Source organism: Mchenga conophoros, linkage group LG14, assembly GCF_057382185.1.
Source record: "Mchenga conophoros isolate Kocher_MC1m ecotype Shallow Benthic linkage group LG14, M_conophoros_male_GT1.1, whole genome shotgun sequence".
Lineage (NCBI taxonomy): Eukaryota > Metazoa > Chordata > Actinopteri > Cichliformes > Cichlidae > Mchenga > Mchenga conophoros.
In genome coordinates this window covers 9,731,822-9,755,162 of record NC_140539.1, presented here as the reverse complement: position 1 = coordinate 9,755,162, position 23,341 = coordinate 9,731,822, and the positions used below count along the sequence as shown (strand labels likewise).

The 23,341-nt window shown below is 44.3% G+C and overlaps 2 protein-coding genes across 2 annotated transcripts in view; one reads left to right on the top strand and one right to left on the bottom strand.

The window, feature by feature from the left end:
* dpf1 (double PHD fingers 1) overlaps window positions 1-5,441 on the bottom strand; it is a 55,592-nt gene extending 50,151 nt beyond the window's left edge. Inside the window, exon 1 of the mRNA XM_085245092.1 lies at window positions 5,236-5,441. Coding sequence (XP_085101218.1) covers window positions 5,236-5,441 — 206 coding nt within the window. The remainder of the gene's footprint in view (window positions 1-5,235) is intronic.
* A 1,431-nt stretch (window positions 5,442-6,872) lies between these two features.
* LOC146559251 (zinc finger FYVE domain-containing protein 1) lies at window positions 6,873-18,494 on the top strand. Its single transcript, XM_085245091.1, has 12 exons — window positions 6,873-7,061; window positions 7,779-8,060; window positions 8,285-8,507; window positions 8,603-8,820; window positions 8,964-9,070; window positions 10,919-11,027; window positions 11,108-11,205; window positions 11,319-11,436; window positions 12,235-12,405; window positions 12,557-12,749; window positions 14,728-14,826; window positions 16,504-18,494. The coding sequence occupies exons 1-12, from the start codon at window positions 6,942-6,944 to the stop codon at window positions 16,734-16,736; spliced, it is 1,971 nt and encodes a 656-aa protein (XP_085101217.1). The 5' UTR covers window positions 6,873-6,941; the 3' UTR covers window positions 16,737-18,494.
* Window positions 18,495-23,341: the final 4,847 nt, after the last annotated feature.

Genomic DNA, 23,341 nt, shown 5'->3' with positions numbered 1-23,341 from the left:
TCTCTCAGTCGAATGATTTGTCTTTTTCTCTCTCTCTCTCTCTTCTTTCTGTGTGTGCATGTGCACTTGTTCACAGCAACACATTTTTCTGTTCTTCTGAAGACTGCAAGGCTGCAGTAGTAGGAATATATAGATATTTGTATGTGTATATAGTATATCTAGGCTGGGCTACTGAAATATGTGTGGATGGCTGCCCGTGAACACACACTAGCAGATATTGCATGCATATTGATGAAGTATTGTAGAGAGATGTGGTCTGGCAAACGCAGATCAAGAGTAAAAAAAAATTGGGTTGAAGAGTGAGACACATACATTTGGAGTGCATGCACTAATGCAGTCCTACTCCTGTATGCAGGTTAATGAAAACGTGTGTGTGTGTGTGTGTGTGTGTGTGTGTGTGTGTGTGTGTGTGTGTGTGTGTGTGTGTGTGTGTGTGTGTGTGTGTGTGTGTGTGTGTGTGTGTGTGACTGAGAGCGTGCACGCCAGTCAGAAAAAGACAAAGAGGCCGCACATTCAGTTTGACAGTGACAGACAGACAGATGGACAGACAGGAGTGTGAGTGTGGCTGTGTCTGTGCAGGAGCGGACGTCTGCCACGCTACCAGCTGGAAAGCGTCAGTTTCCTCGAATGGCTGTCACAGCACTGGGTATGGCCATGTGTGTATGTGCACGAGTGTTTGTGTGTGTGTCTGCAACTGACTGTTTGCATATTTGAACATGACGAGAGATCTGACGGAGGGAGGCAGAAACAGGCAGGGCCGTGCAACAGATCGTGTCGTTTCTGTCAGCGCTTTGTGTTACCTGCTGCATGCGATTTTAATGAAGAGTTGTGCGTCTGCCTGCTTGTCCGCTGGGTGTGGTTCTCCGAGAAACCCTCTAAATCTGTGAATCACAGGCCCACCATGTCCATGTGTCTGTTCACGATTGCCGCTTGCGTTTGTTTGTCTCTACATATGCGTGCGGCTATCGCTCGTGCGTGCCTGTTTATGCGCGCTGATTGTTTGTGTTTGCGTGCGCATACATCCCCGCGCGTGGGTGGGTGTATATAGCCTATAACTGGCTGCAGTGTGCATTGAGGGCAGTACATCAGGGTAAGGCAATCTGCCTGTGAACAGCTCCTTCAGGTGAGATTTATCACCACTGCACTTGGCCTCTTATTAAGGCGATGGATTCCCTACCTCTGTATCTGGGTGCGCACGTGTGTCTGCATGTGTGGCTACGTGTGTGTGTTTATTAGTGGCCCCCAGCCCACCCCACCAAACCTACAGACCCCCACTTCCCCACACCACTGTGCATCCTTATTAAAGTGCTGCAGAGGAAAGCAGGCACTGGGGTTTTTTGTTGACTCCTCCCTCAACAACTCCTGATAGGGAACCAGTGGACGCGCACAGACACTGGGAATAATATAAATGGGGACTGACAAGAGAGAAGAAATAATGTTGAGGAGACTAGAGGCTTAATATATTCTGTTCCTTTCCTACCACGCCTTTAGTTTGGACTTCAAGTTCCAACCAAACAGAACTACAAATTCCAAATTCCCTAGCTGGAAATCACGCAAAGTCCCAAAGCAGTGCAGCTGACTGACAGTCAGTTAGGTAGCACTGGAGAAATAGGTCATAGAGCTAAAAATACTTATCTATGTCTCTCTCTTTCTCGCTCTCTCTCTCACACACTGTGTGTGTGTTTCTCTCTCTCCTGTCTTCATAAAAAAAGTAAAACAGATAGAAAGTCTAAATAAGGGGATGATGAAAGGAATAAGTCGGAAAAAGAAATACCCTTAAAAACATCAGACCTCAGGCTTACTCCCATACGGGTGAAGAAAAAAACTGAGAGTAAGAGAGGAAATGAGAGAGTGCAACAGTGTGTGCGTGTTTGTGTGCCTTCCTGTCTACCTCCGTACACACGCGCGATGCCACACAAATGAGCGAGTGAGGGAATGAAAGGGAGAGATTGAAAGGAGAGGGAAAGATCTAGAAATGGATGCTCAGGCTGTGGCTTCAGCCATCACGCGGGGCTGTTTGCACACAGAGCCGGTTATTACACGGAACTCATTTAGCTCAGTCAGGCAGGGCAGAAATTATATCATATAGGGCCCTGCCACCACGACTGCTGCCAGTGCCACAGCGCGCAACTATCTACATCTCCCTCTCTAACCAGCACGGGGAAGTAATATCGTGGAAATGCACACGCCATCCACTGTCATTTTGATCAGTTCTGCCACCTGTGCCTTTAAGTGATTGCTGCAAAGTCTGAAATTTCATTTAATTGCGCTCTCCTCCCGAAAGACTTTCATCTGCAGAGGATTTTAAAGATGACTTATAAGCAGACATCCAGAAGCCCAAATATTCAGGGTGTCTTTTGTAAACACCATAACTCTTATGAAACATTATATAATGTGGTGACAGTATACTAAAAGCCCTTTCTTGGCAGTGGATGGCCCAAATATACAGTAGATACATCTTAAGGAACTCTTAGCTGTAAGCTATATAACGGAGTTTCGAGGGATCTGAGAGAATGCGTAGGAATTTCTCATCGATGTAGTTTATTAAAAGAGTGGCCATGCCTTGATTCACAATGTAAAGAAGAGTGGTGGGAGGGGAGAGGGCTCAGATGGTTTGAGGCCAAAAAGAAGGAAAATGGACAACAAAAAGAGAGAGAGGGAGCGAGAGAAAGGAGATGGCTGAATAAAAACGAGAGATGGCAAAACTAGTGATGGATGGGGAAAGCGGCGAAGAAGGAGGGAGGCATATAGTGGAAGAGAGGGCAGCAGGGTGATGGGAGGACAGAGAGGAAGTAAAAGGGAGGGAGAAAGAGAGATTATAAACGAGTCTAATCCAGCAGAGAGAGAGAGAGAGAGTGATAGACAGGGAGAAGGGCTGGTAGGGAAATGCCCAGCAGATTGAATGGAGCTCGGTGTTCTCCTCCCCTCATTTGCTGTTGCACATCAACCCTCCACCATACCTCCACTCACGTAGACTGGCTGTCACAGTGTCCCGCTCACACTCAGCTGGACAGTGGGGACCAGCAGCTTCCCAAAGATTTATATACACTGAATTAAAGCTAATTCGCCGCAGAGATCCAGCAAGGTCTGGGGACATTCATGGGCACAACAGGCATCGTCTCCAGGCGCGCAGGGCTCAGCCACCCTATTAGGGCTGACTTTGAACCCAATTTTGCTGGTTGTTTGTCCCATTTTACTGGATGGGCCCCTAATTTGTAAGCCTCTAATAGCAAGTTTGTTTGTAGACATGCTAATTACAAGGGCTTGTTTAAAAGCCCATTGCAGAGCGGTAACTGGAACACAGTTAAACCCACACTGCGTAATGATGGCATTTATGCAGTTGGTGAGATATTAAAGGCCGCTTTGATTGCTGTGGCCTTGTGTAATAAATAAATAAATACATCCAGCTTTGTCCTCTTCTCACGTGCTTTAAGGGAATCCAGCATCCCTGCAGGGTTGATACTGGCTAACAATATGGAGGTTCTGGTCTAACTTGAAGCACTTAAACAGAAATCAGTGTAAGTCCACTCAAAATTGGGCTGTAGTTCATTAGTCACTCTTTCTAACCACTTACTTTGCTGTCTTTTGTACACTCCCCCCACCCCTCATTCTATTCTCCTCCTTGTACCAAAACCCTGTGTTCTCTGTTTGTGTGTCTTGGTGTGTACTCCATGCAAATGAGTCAATTTAATCCCCTGACATGGTGCCACTGAGGGCCTCTGGGAACAATCTGGACACACTTTTTCTTTGCTTGGATCCTGTGGAGGAGAGAAGAGGAGCCTTCATCCTTTTCCACCCATCCATTCTCGTCCCGTCATCGGCATTGCCACATACCTGCCCTTTAGAGCATATATAAACCAAAAATAAATGATTCATCTCCTGCGTGTTTGCGTTATATCTGTGGTCCCTGCGTTGCGTTGTAGTTCAAGTACTTTGAACCAAAACACCCCCAAAATACCATCACAGTCAATCAGGGCTTGCTGACCAATCAGCACCGTTACAAATCCAGTTCCCTCTCTCCTGTGAGGAGCTTTTCACAGCAGGCACGTACAGGGCAGTCGTTCATGGAAATGCGCGAAATGTCGCCTCTCGGAGAAGCTGACAGACAGACACTATATCCCATCTCCCTGCTCAGGTAAAAACCTGCACAGCATCCGATGTGCCTCCCCCCCTCCCTCCTTCCTTTGGCACATAGGTCTTGTGACTTTTCTTTGTTTCAAACTGCCTGAGCTGGAGCGTTTGTATGCTCAAACACTCCAAGGTACTCGAGCTATTGTTTTTTTTGTTTTTTTGGCTGAACGTGCGTACCCGCTGACAGACGCACATCAGCCACCTTTTTGGCCGGGAGCTGAGGCGGGCAGCAGGCGTCTGCATTCCGCTGAAACCAGTCTCAGAACAAAAAACAAAAAAACAAAAAAAAGACATTCCACTCCCACCACCCCCACCACCCAAAAAAAAAACTACACAAAGGGGATCATCGCGGAAGAAACTTCACGGGGAAACCCGCCGCTTTAACGTCTGTCAGTGGAGATAAATGTCCGCTGTGATGTAGCTGCACTAAATGTAAAGCGCCGGGCTTTGGGTTGGATTCCAGGCTTTATTCTAAGCGCCGAAGATGAAAGCAAGTCTTCGAGGAGCGTTATTTACCTCGCACTATACGTTTCCAAGAGGTCCGGCGGTAAAGGTAACGCTGCAGCCTAAAAACCCGGGAACGGAGCACTTCGTTCAGTCTACTTGTTTACCTCCTCTCAGCCCCCCTTCAACAAAATATACACACAGGTACTGTAAAGCCATCTAAACCATCCCCCTTCCTCCCGGACAGCCTTGCCACTCCAGCCCGGCTTTGGCCGTGATCTTGGCTGGCTACACTGGCAAGGGACATACCGGGTCACCCAAATCTACCTCCAGCATTCCTCCATATCTCTGCACACACGCTGCTGTCGGCTCAGAGAAATGATTATATGAATTGCATCGGAGCGCGCAATAATCCCCCCACCACTCATGCCCGAAAAAACCTCCCAGAAACCTCCATCAGCTTTAAATCTAACTTTTCTCCGGGGCTGATTCGCCTCTCCTGACGTTATCTCATTCTCCGCTGTATGCACTGCATGCATATAGACGCGTTGGTAATCATGCTGGGGAAATATGTGGGAAATTGAGGGGCTTAAATTGACAGTGACAGCATGCACAATGACCGAAAAAAGCGCAAACACTCAGGAAACGTGTTGTACTTACGATTTGAGGGGGTTCTGTACCGCTGTGGCCATTTTGATATAGTATGATAGAATGCAACACTGCAGAGCCCGGTATTGTACATGTAATGTAGCAGCTATTTCAATTTCATTCATTCTCTGGGGCTGCGGCTGGAGCGGCCAGCCAATGGGAGGCGGGAGCGCTCTGTGACAGCTTTGGGGAAGTGTAGTTTTTATGCATGTCAACATGAGACGCGCCGAGGAGCACAGTACTACAAGTTCCAGCGGGGGTAGCGGTTTAAGTGGACCACGGTCCCGCCTCGGACTTGTTAGGGCAATGCCCCCCATACCCCCCATCCGAATTTATAGAAAAGAAAGAAGAAGAAGAAAATCCACCACAGTTATGTTGAGGTTGGGTTGCAGGACTTTCTGTCAGTCTCTCCTATAAGCATCGTTCCCTTGTCTGGGTGATGATGATGACTCTGGCTCTTATAGCAGCTAAACACTAAATTGTGTTTGTTTACAGAGGTATGATTGTGGATATGGGTGCAAATTTGGGTCAGATATCATATTAAATGCACTGTAAAGGGAATAACTGGATACTCGAGTAGCAAAAAGCACAAACTGCATACAAAGATGTTTACCTGTTTTGTTAAGGAAACTGAGGACAGGTCTGTATAGTCATTTGTTGAAAATCAAGAGAAGTTGTTTCTGCGTAATCTTAGCGGCTTCATGGCCTCATGGATGTTAGATGGCCCTGCAATGAGAAGCTTTAATTATTCATTAATCAGGGGTGATGGGTTGGGAGTAGGCCTATAATTGATTCTTTCAGACATTTGTCTCTCATAGTTGAGCCCGGAGAAAGGCCGGGACCCTCTCTAAATCCTTAACCACGCCATCCTTTATTGCATCCTTCCCCCTCTCGCTCGTTTTCTTGCCCTTACTACATCTTTTGCTGGATCTGTCCCAGGTGGCGATTTTATTTGACTCAGGCTAGAGACAAGGGTGTTAAAGCGACTATGCCAAAGCCTGGGCTGGCATTTTCCACTCCCTAGACATTGGAAGGAAGGGAGGGAGGAGATGAGGGAGGAAGGAAGGAAGGACTCAGAGCCGTTAGAGCAGCAATGCTGGAATTTCTTTCTCCATGTCATGTTAGCAGCAGTGGCGCCGCTCTGAAGCCAGTGACATGTGATATTTATAGATCTGTGCTAACAAATATTTAATGAACATTAGCAAGCAGCTCTAGCATGGAAGCACCGCTCCGATAAAATACTCTCTGTCAGTTAAGGAAACTTTGATTTTGTGCGTTATTCTTTAGTTGTGAAGAATAATAAATGTGTTATTTTGTATTAACGTAGCAAGAAATGTTAGATGGACGTTATTTGTGTTTGGTTCACATCATTAATCCTAAATAAGAAAAAAATATAATAATAATATATATTAGGGGCCACAAAAGACCGGTCACATGGGTCCACTCGGTTTTATTTTATGCTTTCTCATTCCCTGATGAAGGAAGTTTGTTGAATGGCATGTGAGGTGCTGTATTGCGGCTGACCACACGGTGGTGCTCATGTTTAGACCAAAGTCAAACAAGCGCGTCTTACGTTGCTGCCCTGCGTGGCCCCATCTGGCTCCTCCTACAGTCCACGCGCTGTTGTTGTGATTGACCGACAGGTAGGCGTCATGTTAAACTTTCGCTTTGCTCTTTGGTGCTGCTGCCACAAATGCGTTTCAATTAAGTGAACAACGATGTCCGATATACTGATGAAAGAAATGGATAGTTTGTCGATCAGTCCATTGAAGCCAGAGGACCGTCCCAACGGCGGCGGCCGGAGCTTCCTGCTCGTGGACGAGCAAGAAAACCTGCAGGTAAAGTTAGCTAACATCAGCTGAGCTAACGGCGGCTAACAGTTAGCCGCTAGGCTAGAAAGGGGAAGACTCCTGTTACGGAAGGCCCTTAACTATCTTTTGTCACGAAAAGAAAAAAATGTTGGATGAGCCAAATCTGCTTTCAGCGCTAAATCGATCTTTTTGTCTTGAAGCTAATAAAGCAAGTTTGTTGAGGCTTTAGCTACTTCACGACGCTTTGCTAATGCGACGTTAAACAGCGTGTTTGGATGTTCGTCGTGTTTAGCCTCTTGTCTTTTTAGCCTTTGTCTGTATACAGCCCGTGGCTTTAACGTGTGGATGGTGTCTTGCTTATAATACTGTGAAAAAACATTAAATTTAAGTTGTAAATAAGAGCAGCACAACAGCAGACAGGGTTGCTATTAGGAAAGTCCCTGGTGAGTCATACAGCACAGTTGACCCACATGGAAGGCACCCTCACAGTGTTACAAAGTACAAGAGATAATGTTTTCTTGTGTACTTAAGGTAATCTGTATGAACAACCAGCGTTAAGATTGAAGTGACTAATCCCCCGCAGTTCTTTTTTTGTTTTGTTTTTGGTTTCTTTGTTTAAAATAAATAATACCGTTCGTAAAGAATCAGTAAAAGTAATTTTCCCAATTGTATCACGGTGCCACAAAATAGCTCATCTCTGTAACCAGCCTGTCTCTTGGTGCTCTTTCTCCTCTTATCCTATAGGTCCGGGATGAGGCAGAGTTCGTGGAGCGACTTGGCTGTGCCGACGTAGCGGGCGTCAAGGTCCTCTCCATCTTTGGAAACACCGGTGATGGCAAGTCCCACACGCTTAACCACGTCCTGTTTGATGGCGAGACTGTTTTCTACACCTCCAAGTCCCCCAGCTCCTGTACTGTGGGAGTTTGGGCTGCTTACAACCCCACTCTCAGCCTCATTGCGCTGGATACAGAGGGCCTCTTGGGAGCCGCAGCCAATCAGAACCAGAGAATGCGGCTGCTGCTGAAGGTAAATTTAGCGGTTGCTGCTTGGTTTGGGTGGAATAATTGGAGGAGTCTGTGATTTTGTGTGCTGACTTCTAGTATTGTCTTCTTTGCTTGTTCTGCTGAGGTAATGGTCACATCCTAATCATGTAAACAGAACAGTGAAACTCACTTTATTTCTCATTTCTAATGTTTTCATGATATAAGCAAGTCATCTTATTTCCAGATACATTTTTATTTCAATTTCAGGTGCTGGCAGTGTCGGATATAGTGGTGTATCGCACACGGGCAGAGCGTCTTCACAATGACATGTTCCAGTTCCTGAGTAGTGCCTCAGGGGCATACCTGAAGCATTTCACCCCAGAGCTAAGGGCCCTGTCCACCCGCTGTGGTCTGGATGTACCCCTGTCCTCTTTGGGGCCTGCAGTCATCATCTTCCAGGAAACAACACACACGCAACTCCTGGGCCAAGGTACTTCCAAGCAGAACTTTAGGATAATTATTTCCCTTGGTTGTAATTTCCTGTGTCACAGATTTCAATGTTATTGTCTTTCCTTCCTGTTGTAGACTCAAAGATGGCCGGCTATGCAGACACACTCCTCCAGAAGCGTTTTCATGACCTGGGTTTGGGGACAGAGGCCTTCAGCTCAGTGCAGTACGTAGGCACTCAGACGATCACACCGCCCACAGACTATAGCGGGCTGCTAGAGGCCATCAAGCAGCAAGTGAAGAACACTCATACACGGTCCCCCCGCCAGCCTGGGATAGTGTTTCATGCACTAGAAGTAAGTGAAGAAGCACCATATTAGAGGCCTTTTAAGAAAAAACATATGATTCTTTTTAATCCTTCCTTTGTGTCTCCTCAGCCTTTTTTCAGCTCCCATCTAGTTCTCTGTCTTCTAATCCCTTCTGTTTTTGTTTCAACAAGGCTCTGAGTGAGCGTTTCTGTGGAGAACTATCAGATGAAAAGATGACACTGTACTCCTTCTTCCCAGATGAATACTTCACCTGCTCAGCTCTCTGTCTCAGCTGCAAGTAAGTCAGTAACGCTGTCTACACACAAGAGCTAGAACTGGTCCATAAAATTTGAACGTATGGTTAGTCGAACCTCGGATACAGGAGGAACAATGCGGTTTTCGTCCTGGTCGCGGAACACTGGACCAGCTCTTTATCCTCTCCAGGATACTTGAGGGAGCATGGGAGTTTGCCCAACCAGTCTACATGTGTTTCGTGGACTTGGAGAAGGCATTCGACCGTGTCCCTCGGGGTGTCCTGTGGGAGGTGTTGCGGGAATATGGGGTGTCTGGCCCATTGCTACGGGCCATTCGATCCCTATACAACCGTTGCAAGAGCTTGGTTCGCATTGCCGGCAATAAGTCGGACTCGTTCCCGGTGGGTGATGGGCTCCGCCAGGGCTGCCCTTTGTCTCCGGTTCTGTTCATAATTTTTATGGACAGGATTTCTAGGCGCAGCCAAGTGGCGGAGGGCTTTCGCTTTGGTGGCCTCAGAATCTCATCTCTGATTTTTGCAGATGATGTGGTTCTGTTGGCTTCATCGGGTGAGGGCCTCCAGCTCGCACTGGAACGGTTCGCAGCCGAGTGTGAAGCAGCGGGAATGAGGATCAGCACCTCCAAATCTGAGGCCATGGTTCTCAGCCGGAAAAGGGTGGAGTGCCCACTCCGGGTCGAGGATGAGTTCCTGCCCCAAGTGGAGGAGTTCAAGTATCTCGGGGTCTTGTTTGCGAGTGATGGGAGAAGGGAGCCGGAGATCGACAGACGGATTGGGGCTGCAGCTGCAGTAATGCGGACGCTGTACCGGTCTGTTGTGGTGAAGAGAGAGCTGAGCATAAAAGCGAAGCTCTCAATTTACCGGTCGATCTACGTCCCTACCCTCACCTATGGCCACGAGCTGTGGGTAGTGACCGAAAGAACGAGATCGTGGATACAAGCGGCAGAAATGAGCTTCCTCCGAAGGGTGGCTGGCCTCTCCCTTAGAGATAGGGTGAGAAGTTCGGCCATCCGGGAGGGGCTCAGAGTAGAGCAGCTGCTGCTCCACATCGAAAGGAGCCAGCTGAGGTGGTTCGGGCATCTGACAAGGATGCCCCCTGGGCGCCTCCTGGGTGAGGTGTTCCAGGCATGTCCCACCGGGAGGAGGCCCCGGGGCAGACCCAGGACACGCTGGAGAGATTATATCTCTCGGCTGGCCTGGGAACGCCTTGGTATTCCCCCGGATAAGCTGGAGGAGGTGGCTGGGGAGAGGGAGGTCTGGGCCTCTTTGCTTAGGCTGCTGCCCCCGCGACCCGGCCCCGGACAAAGCGGATGAAGATGGATGGATGGATGGATGGTCAACCTAAACCTGAAATATTTAGATTGCATAGTTGGGAATGTGTGAGAAGTGTGTATTATTATTGTTGGTCTGGAAACTGTACTCATCTCCAGCGCTGGGTGTTTGCAGATTACCTAATCACCTTGGATGGACTGTTATTATAACCACACCTTTCCTGAGTTTTTTCTCATTTAGTTTGATCCAAATAGTTCTAGTTTTCCATCTCAGAAAAACAGCCTTTTACTGTCTCTGTGACTGAATCACAGTAGAGAACAGTATTCTTTAAAAATGGGAATCCTCTGCTTTTCTTGTGGATGTTAACTATCTCCTCAGTGGGATGCATAAGTGCTAATTCTTTTTCCATGTTTTGGTTTTGGTGAAGAGAAACCTACTTTGCTTCTTAGCTACTCTTCTTCCTTGTTCTTTCCTAAAACCTGAGAGCAGCGTGTGTGTGAGAAATTATAACACTTGTTCAGAATGAGTGCACTGTAACCATAGGTTTCTTACAAATCCCCCTCTCCTTCACCAACTCTAATATCTGTCATGTCGACTCTCCAGCATTCGCTGTAAAAATGGAATGAACCACCTGAGAGACAGAGTTCCCCACATGGCAGATGGACTCTGCCAGTATGCACACCAGTACAACAACAAGGTCCTCATCTGTAAGGTAAGAACAGAATTTCACTGCTAGTTTTGGTGAACCTGTATGTTGTTGTTGTTTACATCTGTTTTGTGTTGCATGTCCAGAGGTGCTATGAAGCTGGCAGAGAGGTGATTGTTGTGCCCAAAACATCAGCTTCGTCTGATAATCCCTGGTTTGGACTGGCCAAATACGCCTGGTCAGGGTATGGAAACTCACATATACACACTTAGGCGGACGCTCACACTCCTCTTTGCCTTTCAGCCAATAATCTCACTTCCACTGTCTGCTGCCTTGTTCCTCTCGTCCCTCTTTCAGATATGTGTTGGAGTGTGCTAGCTGTGGGGTAATCTACCGCAGCAGACAGTACTGGATGGGAAACCAGGACCCAGAGAGTGGTGTGGTGCGATCAGAGGTCAAGCACGTCTGGGAGGATGTGAGTACTAAAACATGCTTAACTCATGTTTATATTTAATAATGTTTATTTCACAAAAAACATCAAAAGAATTTGTGGAGAGTGTAAAAAATAGCACCTGTTGGTTTTATGTTACATATTTTTAGTCTTTGTAAAATAAGCACGCAGTACTGAAATACTGTTTTGGATTTTTGTTGCCTGTAATTAAAGCAGAGGCAAATTGTTTTAGTGATTGTTGTCCTGACACTCAGTAAGGTACTGTCATATTTTGTCACTGCCCTAGAGAAAAAATATTCTGTAATGGTTAAATTCATTTCTTTAGGCTGTCTCGTTATGGGTTGGGGTGATATATAATATATTTACTTTTAGTTCTGCTAATCTAAATAAGTAGCAACTAAACGTTTGAGGTGTGGTGGAGTACACCCTGTGCCATCAGTTTGGATTCATCCCTGCATGCTGCAGGCATTGCTGCTATAGAGAGAGCCTGCAGCTAAGCTTTCTCTGCACACAGACAAAACAGGATGCTCGCATGTTTTGTCAGATGTAAATTTAAGTGAAACACTTGGACTGTTGAGCCATGCTATAACACCATCATTGCCTTCCTCCCTGCAACTGGGAGTTCCCAGTTATTGGCCTCATACGGTAATTCTGATATTAAATGCTAAACTGCAAGAAATTCTGGGGGTTAAGATGATTCACTTCAGCTGATTTGCACTTGTGACTGTAGAAATGATGGTGGAATCACTAATGGGCACTTAATTTGCCCATCATCCTCTTTATCAAGCTTTTAATTGAGATCACACTCGTGTCTTTCTTCAGTCTGACGCTTTTCTAACCAGCCACCAAAATGCTGCCCAGAGGGTCTTGGATGGGATGAACTATGTGATTCAGTCAGTGTCAGAGTACGGTACTGGCCCCACCAAAGCCGTCACTGCCTGGATTACTGACCAGGTGGCACCTCCATACTGGAGACCTAATACAGAGATCACTGTGAGTATGAAGGGCTAACATTTAGAAACACAACATAAGGCACTAGAATAACTATAGCAGTTATAAGTGGTTAAATTTTTGGTCTTCATTGACTTGTGTCTGTCGGTGTGATATCTGCCATCACTGTATCCCCCTCCCTCTTTCCCCTCAGGCCTGTCATGGATGTCAAAAGGAGTTCAAGGAGGCTGAAAGGAAGCATCACTGTCGATCATGTGGGGAGGGTTTCTGCCATCCTTGTTCCAGCCGCAGGATGCCGGTGCCAGAGAGGGGCTGGGGCAACAGTCCTGTCAGGGTGTGTGAGGCCTGCTACCGCCAGGGAGGTCCTCCTGACACCAACAGCCAGGGTAAGACAGAAACAAGCTGTCAGTTAAACTGCTGGACGAGCCTAAACCTAGAGTTACATTAGACAAATGTCTTTCATCATTGTAGTCGCTAAGCACTCAATTACAGGTGAGCCCACATTTACACTTAATGTTATGTGACACACACACCTGTGTATACAATGCTGTTAATTTTAATATTAGACGATGATAACCTGAGTAAATTTTTAAAAATGCAGTTTTTATTTGTTATTTTAGTTATTGAAGGACGAAAGTTATCCAGATCTCCATGGTCACTTGTGAAAAAGTAATTGCCTCTAAACCTGATAACTGGTTGTGCCACCCTTGGCATCAAGAACTTTTGTCCCACTCTTCACTGCAGAATTGTTTTAATTCAGCATTGGTGGTTTATTTATGTGACTGTCACTCACATTGTTGCCATTTTTGTTCAGTCTCTTTCTTAATGTTGAGTCATGAACTCCACAATAAGACTCAATGTGAACTCTGACCTTAAGCGAGACAAGTTGACCTGAAGTACTTTAGATGTTGTTCTGGGTCTTTTGTTACCTCCTGCATGACTCATTGATGCGCTCTTGGAGTAATATGGCTGGCTGGCCACATTTGGGAAGGTTCACCACGCTTCCAAGTTTTCTCCATTTGTGGATAATGGCTCTCACCATGGTTCACTGGAGTCTGAAGCCTTAGAAGTGGATTTGTAACCCTTTTCAGACTGATAGATGTCAGTGAGTTTGTTTCTCGTGTGCTCTTGAGTTTCTTTCAGTTGTGGCATGATGTGCTGCTTTTTGAGATCTTTTAGGCTACTTCACTTTGTCAGACAGGTTCTATTTAAGAGATTTCTTGATTAAACAGGTCTGTCAGTAATCAGGCCTGGGTGTAGCTAGTAAAGTCAAAGTCAGTCTACACAAATATGTGGTTAATTCATGATTTATAAAGATGGGGCAATTACTTTTTTACATAGGGCCAGTTAGGTTTGTATAACCCTTATTAGATGAAATCATGAGTTAAAAACTGCATTTTGTATTTAACCCTCTGGGGTCGACGGACGCACTGGCGCGTCAAAATCACATGACCAATTCAAGACGACACAGCTACAAGATGCAGCGACTCAGAGTCTCCATTTAAACCTGGGTCGAAAGTACGGACTTCAAACTATATACCAGTTTTTGAATTGTGTCGATGGGCCACAGGCAGATTCCAGTGTAAACGCTGTTCCCACATGGAAAACAGGACCTCCTGCTGTCAGACCTGCAGGGTTTAGGCCTGTGGTGTTCTCCTCTGTCTTATACTGAACACAAACTATTTTTTTGGACTGACACAAATAATTAGTGTGCCTTCTTATTTGATGCAGCACACCTGATTGTTCTGTAAATAGATTTAAATGGTTATATAAAAAACGCCCGAGGCCTTGGCTGCATTTTTAAATAGTACCAGATAACTTTGTTGTTTGCAAAACTTGTGCATAATTTTTAGACATGTACAATTTCTATTTGCATTTCAAGTTATGAAAATGATTCGTTAAATATGTTTGTGGGTTTTACAGTAAAAAATATAACTTTTTTTTACTCGGATTTAGAATTTTTTGTCTAAATTTAGATCAATTGTGCTAATATAGTATATAAAAATGAAAAAATAACTCAAATTCCAGTTATTTGAGGTTGTGCTGAAAATAATGATACCAAACAAGGCAAGATAAACAGTTTTTAAAGGTGAAATATAGACCCAGAGGGTTAAGCAGGTTATCTTTGTCTAATAATAAATGTCTGGTCTGAAAGATTTAAGTGTGACAAATATACAAAAAAACAAAAAACACGGTATCACGAGGGGAGCAAATACTGTGTCATGGATTTGCAGCGTGCATACCGAACAGTGAGACTGTGTGTTTTCATGCATTTGATGCTGGTCGTCGCGGCTCCTGACTTGTTGTTATTACTGCTTTTGTGTTTTGATTTCTTTGTCTCTCACACACACCTTGTTTGTTTAGTCTGTAAGGTGGAGCCTCGTGGTCTGATAGCTCGCAGGGTGACGGAGGTGGCACAGTCGACACTGGACATGGTCACCACAGCTGTGGACTACCCTCTCTGTGAGCACTGCTTTTTTCTTTTACCATTACATGGTCTGTTGGTGCTCTGCAGCTTGTTTTATATTGTCTCCTCACCACTCAGATATTTGTTGGTAATTCTAATACCTGGTTTTAGCACAACCACTCCATGAGTGTGTTAGGATAGGCTAATCTACAGGCGTAGGTACATCTGGGACATGATCGGATGGTTGGTTTCAGAGTGATTTTGCATACTGGTGTTTGTCATCCACCAAGAACTGAGTGCATGTCTGTGCAATACCACTAAAATTATATATTATCCACCAGTATCAGTTTAAATTAACGTATAATTAAAGTCAAACTAGTTTGATGAACTGTGATGAAATTCCAGACTGCTAAGCTTCAACATCAGTGCAACAAGAGCCAGTTTACCTGTGACAGTGGCAACAAATTCAGTTAGTCAGTGGATTTTAAGTTAAAGCTGGTACCAAAGTCTCAATAGGCTTCTGATCATAAGCAGAAACACAGCTGCAGATCGAAACAGCGCCTACCTTTTTTCAAACTTTGATTTTATATGTATTTGTAAAGATATGATGTGAAATGTCCCGTTTTTGTCTCAACTCCTTTAATAATAAAAAAATAAAGATCCTTTCAAAAATTCGTGAATCCAGATCAAAAATATAATAACTTCTAAGTTCTGTCAAACTCTATGTGTAGTAAATATTAAATGCATATATTTTTATATCATGCTGCTTTCAGACAGACAAATCCAACCTGTCACATGACCTCATCGGTGGAGGTAATAATAGAACGCTTTGGCACAATTTGGGATTTGCTCGACCTTGCTCTAAAACACAGATGAGTAAAAGCCTCAGACTTGGCACAAGAGTTTATTGTGGAAACTGATGTTTGAGTGGCTGAGTGCTCCTGCAGAGTGAAGGACATAGCGTGAAGTCAGCCTCAATGAACGGTTTCCAGGAAGGAAAAACCAAATATATAGGATGTTGGGCAAAGGGATTAAAATAAATGATTCTGAATCACCAACCTGACCAGCACTGCAATGGTGACCACATAGGTTCTCAGATGATAGCTGGATATATCGTCTGTCCTCTGATGACAGCAGCGGGGTTTGGTGCTTCTAGTGTAGCGAATAGCCTTGTGAATAATGGATAACTGGTATTGGGTGTAAGGCTGGTGGTTATAGTTTGCTAGTCCAGATCAGTTTAAAAAACTAATTAACAGGCAAAAATGTCAGGTTTAGGTTTGTGTTTCAGAAAACGCAGTCCCTCTTTGTCCCTCCACGCAAGCTGTTTACTGGAATACAAGCCTCAACTGTGACTGATCAAGACTACAAACCTAAACCTGAAAGCTTCTTGTACAAGAAAAATAATCTTCTTCTCTAAGAAACACAGAGAGAAACACAGAGAGGGAAGATAGTTTTCTTTAGTGGAGCTGAAAGGGGTTTGAATGGGCTGTAATGGAGATGCTGTTAGATGGGTACATATTACATGTTGCCATCTTAGGTGGTGAATGTAACTTTGTTAACACTGGACAAAAAGAAGACTTCCACTTTGAAGTAGTCAAAGCTTTGAAAAGTTCCCCCTCCCAACACACACACAATGAACAATGCATTTATGTTCTAAGACAATAAAAAATAAAAAGCCAATCTCCGATTTAAAATCTTAAACTCACTCTTCTCTGTTTGCCTGTCCGCTTCAGGTTTCGTGAAGGACGTGGCTCGGCCAGACTACTGGGTGCCAGACCAGGACATCACCAAGTGCAACCAGTGCTCCAAACCTTTCACTCCAGCCATGTCGAAGCACCACTGCAGGGCCTGTGGGCAGGGCGTTTGCGGGCCCTGCTCCACACACAACAAGCCCGTGCCCTCTCGAGGTTGGGACCACCCGGTCAGAGTGTGTGACAGCTGTCACGCCCGCACAGACAGCCTGTGACCTTTTCCACCAGGCAAACTTCTCAAAGTGCTCTCAGTTTTTCTCAGATGGGCTACAAAACACTGTGAATCTTGGCACTGCTGCTCCTTGGAAACCAGGAAGGGGACTAAATGGCAGGTCTGGAATCAGCCTTTGTTTTATGTGAAACGGGAGCTGCTCAGATATGTAGAAGGATGACCATCTGGATTCCACCGCTCAGCCGGGATTTGCTTTCGGTCTCTTTTGCCTTCTTGAGCGACTGATTTCCTGTCAGCCGTGAGATGATTGACAGCATCTACTGACCAATCGAAATGCTTTAACTGGAGAAATGGGAAGCTGGACATGTGTTTTGAACTGACTGCTTTTAAGAATGAAGACTTTCATCTCGACCAGTTATCATTATAACAGCAGAGCTTGAACTCTTAACTGCACTCGAGGGTGGTCTTCCATGCTCATTAATTTCTCTTTGCACAGGCCAGCACCATGGTTCTCAGTTTGAATATGCTCTTAGTTAAATATGACAGGAGGACGAGTAAAAGGGACTTACTGGGAATAGTGGGAGATTTTAAAAGTTTGAATGGTCTTTTAAAACGTAGCCACTCACTGCAACCACTTACACGGTGACAAGTCCTGGTTAAGGAGTATGTATAATCATGATAGTGGGGGGGGGGGGGGGATGCTCCTACAGTACTCAGGGCAGAATGCAATGCAAATTGGAGAAACACAAACTGCAGCAGTGTGTGCCTTCATGGGAATCTTAACACCCACTTATTTAACCTCTTGGGTTTGCTTTTGGAGATTTCTCTGTACGTTCAAATTCTGAGCTCATTTGTGCCTAATTATAGAGCCACGATTATAGCCTCCATCCTCTCGTGAAGTTGTATCTGCAGTATAAAATATGTAGCTGTTGTCATGTTAGACATTCCATTATACCTGTGTACTAATGTAGATTTGCCTTTCTGGGGTTTTATAAGAAGTGAAGCACTGATGTTTCCAGGTAGCTCTCTCAAGCCCTTTTCAGACATCGCTGCTCTCATCAATCTATCAGAGTGACGGCGTTCTGTCGCTCAGTCATAGTCATCTCAAAGGCTTCAATCAAAAATGCCAACAATAATGACTGGAAGAGCAACACATGATTTTTTTAATTTCTTTTTTGTGCAACAGGAGTTGTCAACATAGGTACTTTAAAGCATTAGGTTCTATCTGGCAGTGTCACTAAGAGCAGTGTGTGTGTTTGTTTGTGTGAGAGAGAGCTGAGCTCACCCCTCCAGCACAGGCTCGGAGAGTAAGATCTCCTTTCTGGTTTAAATTTTCTTAAAAGAAACTACGATTAAATGACGTTATGTGCAGGTTATTTCTGGTCAGGGAATTCTCTAATGAGGGGAGTGGCTCACTGAGCAGCAGACATCATCAGCTGTCTTGTGTGCATGTCCGTAGTTGTAACTCGGTGCATTTAGACTCATTTCTTGGTCTGAAATACCAAGACTGCTGCTGTTTCCGATGAATTGATGGGAGTTGGTGTCTTTGAAGGGCTTTAAAACAAAGAACACACCTGATAGAGTTGCTCTCATGGTGAATGACATGCAAATGATATAAACACTGATGGAAGAAAAACGACATTTTCTCTCTCGAGAGACGTTTTCTGTGTATCATACTGGACTCTTTAGTGCTTTATCCCAGTTTTCAAAATAACCACTTATCAAATTTTCTGTTAAATCTAGCTACTGACAATCTCAGTTTTTGATGAGGCTCATCCAAATAAATAAATAAAACAAAGGAGAGATTTGTGTCTATAAATATGTGAGCGGGAGTAGCTTGACGGCTGACTTTGTTCTGAATGAGCGCGAGCGCACAAGTTGTGAGGCGACGGCGAGCACTGCAACTGGAACGAGTCGCTCTTCTCTTTGACTATCTCTGGTTTTTCCTCAGATAGCATCAGTAGAGAGCGTGCGATGTGGAGGTGGAAAGCAAAGCGATAACACACAGCAGGCTTTGTCCTTTACTGCAGTCAAGTAGAAGTAATCTGCATCCATTCATCTCCATCTTTAACTCCGCTGGCTTTAAAACCGTCATCCCATCCAAACCGACTATAGCGTTGCGTTTCCCCATTTTCATCAGTTCAGGGTGACATTTTGGCTCGATCAGCATTGTGTTCTCACCGCCTGTAATTAGTTGTTTGTTTTATTCCTGTTCTGCCAGCATTCACAAAACGTTTTATGAGTAGTGTTGGTTTGTGAGCCAGCTGCTGCTGGAGTCAATCCATCTCCTGTTTTTGTGTAGGGAAAAAAAAAGCTTCATATCGCTAATGAGTGTGGTTCGATTTGGCTCCGCGGTTTAACAGCTCTCTCCTCACAGTAGCAGTAAATTTCTTTGTAGTACACACCGAGTCAGACAAATTGAAATTTTATCTGTCTTCTGTTTGGTAAAATAAGATTATATTCTGTTTTTCCATTTCCATTTAAGATCTCTTTGTAGTTGGGCTTATGGGTCACACACTGCCCACATGAGCTCATCGTGTGTGTGTGTGTGTGTGTTTTGTCTGTTTAAAATCTACTCTCCTCTATTTTGCTCTTATTGATAAGCCTCTGTCCTCAGAGGTATTCTCAGCTTGCTGCTGCTGTGCTTGGCTCTTTTTTCCCTCCGTGTTCCTTATTGTGAGCCTGGTCGATGCAGCAGTGCAGATTAGATCTTGGCTGCATTCTTTGGTTGTTCATCTTTTTTTCTTTGTGTTCGTCTCTCTTTGGAGGATAATTAGTCTACCCTGAAAATCCTAGATAATTCTGTTTATAGAGTGGCAGGTGACCTTTCCACCCAAACTCTAAACGTGTTAATGTGACAGAAGCAGAGGCTGGGATGTCTGTACAGTCTGTCTCGTTACATAAAGAGTTGCCATTTCTGTAGTTATCGTGCAGAAGTTCTGTGCGAGGAGGTAAAAGTGATAAAGTCTAATATTTGAATCCATATAATGAATGCAGTGCATAAAAACAAAACATGCATTTGTGTTCCTCTGAAGTCATCCTGCTGCTGTGATTATCTCCTCCATCATCAGTGCAGGTGAGTCATGCACATCCAGGCCATGAATTGACCTCCTGTCTGTTTCACTGATGAGCTGGAACAGTGTGGATTGTGGACACTTCACACTTACTCTTCTTTTTTATTTGTCAGCACAAAAACATTAATCTTGTACAAGAACGCCTCGTCCCAGATTTAGCTGTTAGCTCATTTCCACCTGCAGTCCCTGGGTGAACAGTCATAACATTAAATGAGCTATAAACTGCAATAACAGAGGTACAAGATACTGATAAATTCATATAATTGAATAAAAACCCTCATGTAATATTAGGTACTCGGAGTATTACATACGATACAAAACGCGTCTTTTCCAAACTTAATTCAAAGCTTTGCTCCAAGTTTGTTGTTTTTTTTTTGTTTTGTTTTTTTAAACTAGTGTCTTGTGTTGTCTAGCGTTTCGATTCTTGCTACTGCATCTTTGTTCGCTTTGATACTTTTATCTCTGTTCTCTCCAGAGTGGAAGTGATGTTTTGTTGAGTTCTTCAAAGGACGCGGTCGATTTCTGACCTGTCCTGCGTTGATTTTGAATTCCAATAGTTTCTTTTCAACCTGAAAGCTTTCCACTCTGCTGTACCTGTCCTCATCGCCTCTCCTCTGTTTCTGTTTATTGGCTTTTGTATTCTGGTGTTCATGTTACCTTGGAGTCAACTGCAGTCTCCACAGATGAAATCCAGTCTAAACTAATGGCCCTGCACTGTTGTGTGTGAACAATTCATAGAAAAGGACGCAGCTGGACTAGACTCACTCCTGTTAGTCAGTCAGCAGCTCGCTGTTGTACACATGAAAATGGAGGCAAAGATGTTGCTGTAAAAGACTAAAATACACTTGAATTAATCTTACTGTAAATACACACATATTCCCAAGTAATTTTCTCTCTCTCTCGCTCTCATTCAAGGTCATTTGAAGTTCATTGTCCCTGGTGTTCAATGACACCATCCATACAGTATAGATAGATACAGTAAATCCATGCAGTAGTCCTCATGTCCTTCAAAAACCAATTCCACATTGCACCTGCATGGACACGAGATCTGGAGAGGGATGTCTGTGAATGGATTGTCGATGCCACAGCAAATCAAAGTAAATGACTTTAAAACATGATGGACAAATCTGAGGTATCTGCACAAAATGTGAGTTTTCCGATTTTTGTTTTTTTATTTCTGCCGTTGTGGGTGTGTGTGTATATAGATCATAAGCTCCTTATGGTTTACTTCCCAAGCACACATTTGGTCCTTGGCAAGGCAGTTCTGCTCAAAAACTGACTGGTTCAGTACAAACAGGTTCTGTAGGTGCAAAACACGTGGAAACTTGGGAGAAACACTTTAGTGGTGCTGGTGGTCTCAGCTGAGTGACTGGTTTGCACTGCCCCGTGTATTTGTCCTGGGGGGGTTTTCTCCAAAGCACTGTGGAAAAATCCAAGAGCACTAAGTCTGAACAAGACACTCTGCTGAAAAAGCCACCAGCCTCTTGAGTTTTTATTCTGTCTCAGTGCCAGGTCCTGGATCAGAGCGTGACTGCTGAAACATGTGATGATGCACTTAAAGTGGGTGTTACATGGTTACTATATATGAGTATCCCGAAGTAGGTTTTGTCACGGGAAGGTATGATTTAAAGATATCGAGACTTTTTAAACACTCAGACGATGACTTTTAAATCCACTGTTGTAAAGCCCAAACGGTTTAGGACCGAATGGCGTGATTGCATAGGCCGTGCAGGTGCGTCCATCTCCCCTGCAGCAGCACCGCAGACCATGCCCCGCCACACCAGTATTTTATGAGCAGATTTCCAGTGAATTTTGCACATTAATTATTAATTATAGCCCAATCCGGTGGAGAGGTGTGGTCTTACTTCTCTCTGTCACCTTTTTATCCCTTTGAAGACGTGAGGCTCCATAAATGTCAAAGAGGTAAGTATTATTTCTTAGTTGCAGTGAATAGATAGAAGAAAATAAACTGCAGAAAACCAAACAGAAGAAAGAAGAAGAGAAATACCAATTCAACATAAACCAGTGACACACTCCGGGCCTGATCAACCCTGGCAGGGCCTCCTTAGATGAGGGTGTCTAGTGATAATGGCCGAAACACCCGATGAATCCAAGGTCCACTACTGACGATGTGTCCCAAACTGCTAAAGTTTCTGGGCTGCCTTTCCTTATAACAGCCATCCCGCTTTCTCCATTTAAAGCAATGCATTATCAGGGATTGTAACATCCAGTAATAATGTGGCACAGTGGGAAATGAGTATTGGTAGTTTCCTTCTCTTCAGATTCAAGGTTCTGTTCTTGTGGATACAGATATTTATCAACCATTGTTAATGATATTTCAGCCAGAACTAAAACAGGTAAAAGAAGGTTTAAATTTCGATTTGCAGCTTTCATTTTTAGGGCCTTGGCTGCTTTTATGAGATCCCCCTGCTCTTCTTTTCAAACATGGAAAACCAGTGGAAGCTTAGCATAGCAACATTGAAACCCACTGCACAGAATAGAGCAGGCAATCAATGACTACAGATTTCATTTAGTCAGAGGACTGCCTGAGAGAAGCAGGTGTGCGGGAGATGGGTTCCAAAGCAGCTTGCAGATGCAGCAATTCTAGGCTGTGTAAAGAAGTTTAAAAAGGACATTTTTCGTGAGTTGGACATTTAGATGCATGGGTGGGCGTTGAGATACTGGTATCAGCTGAATTTTAAGCGTTGGCTTTAAAGGCTGTAAAGACATGCACATACATACTTAATCAAAGACATTACAGAGCTCCAACAGAACTGGCATGAGCAAATCTTGTAGCAGCATGAAATAAGTTGTCGGGCCCATGTTGTAATTCCTCGTGTTTTCACAGGAGGGCGCCAGATGAGCATAAATAATGCGGCTGGAGCTTAGTAAATTTTGTATGAGACCACCTACTGGTAAGTGTCCTGAATGAGTCCCAGCAGGGGATTTTAAAATGAAGCTGTCCTATTTGGAAGTTAGAAATGTGCATTTTCTCAGCTAGTGAGTTATTCGTGATTTCAAGAAGCTCAGAACTCGACTCCCACTGCTTCACAAACAGAGCTAGATGCTGTAGGGAGATGGATACATGCTCCTCAGTAGAGTCACATGAGAGTGATTTGATCACTATATTATTTGTTATGTCCCCTGCACCTTCATTGGCCTTGCAGTGGCAGTGCATAGGTCTATGGGCTTCATTGTCTGAATTGTCCACACTTTCTCAGGTATGCCCAGGGAGGCATGCATTGTCATCACTCTTTTACTGCTAGACCTCTCATGACTGCTTATTCTTTTCTACTTTAGCCTCTAAAGGTATTTATTCAGTGAAATAAAAGCCTTTTCCCCCCAAATTGTAGCATTTTACAAAAACAGAAAAGCTCTGCATGGCAAACTTAGAGCAAATAAAATGATATTCAGGGCTCGTGTTGCATGATATCATTTACACAGAAGACATAAATATCAGAGGATTTACTCATATTGACAATCTGTCACCCAAATGATTAAGCTTGTGACTAAGCACTGAGGAGATGGCTCCATTTTAAAGAGTTGTAAACTCCGTCTGCTATAGGCTTATTAG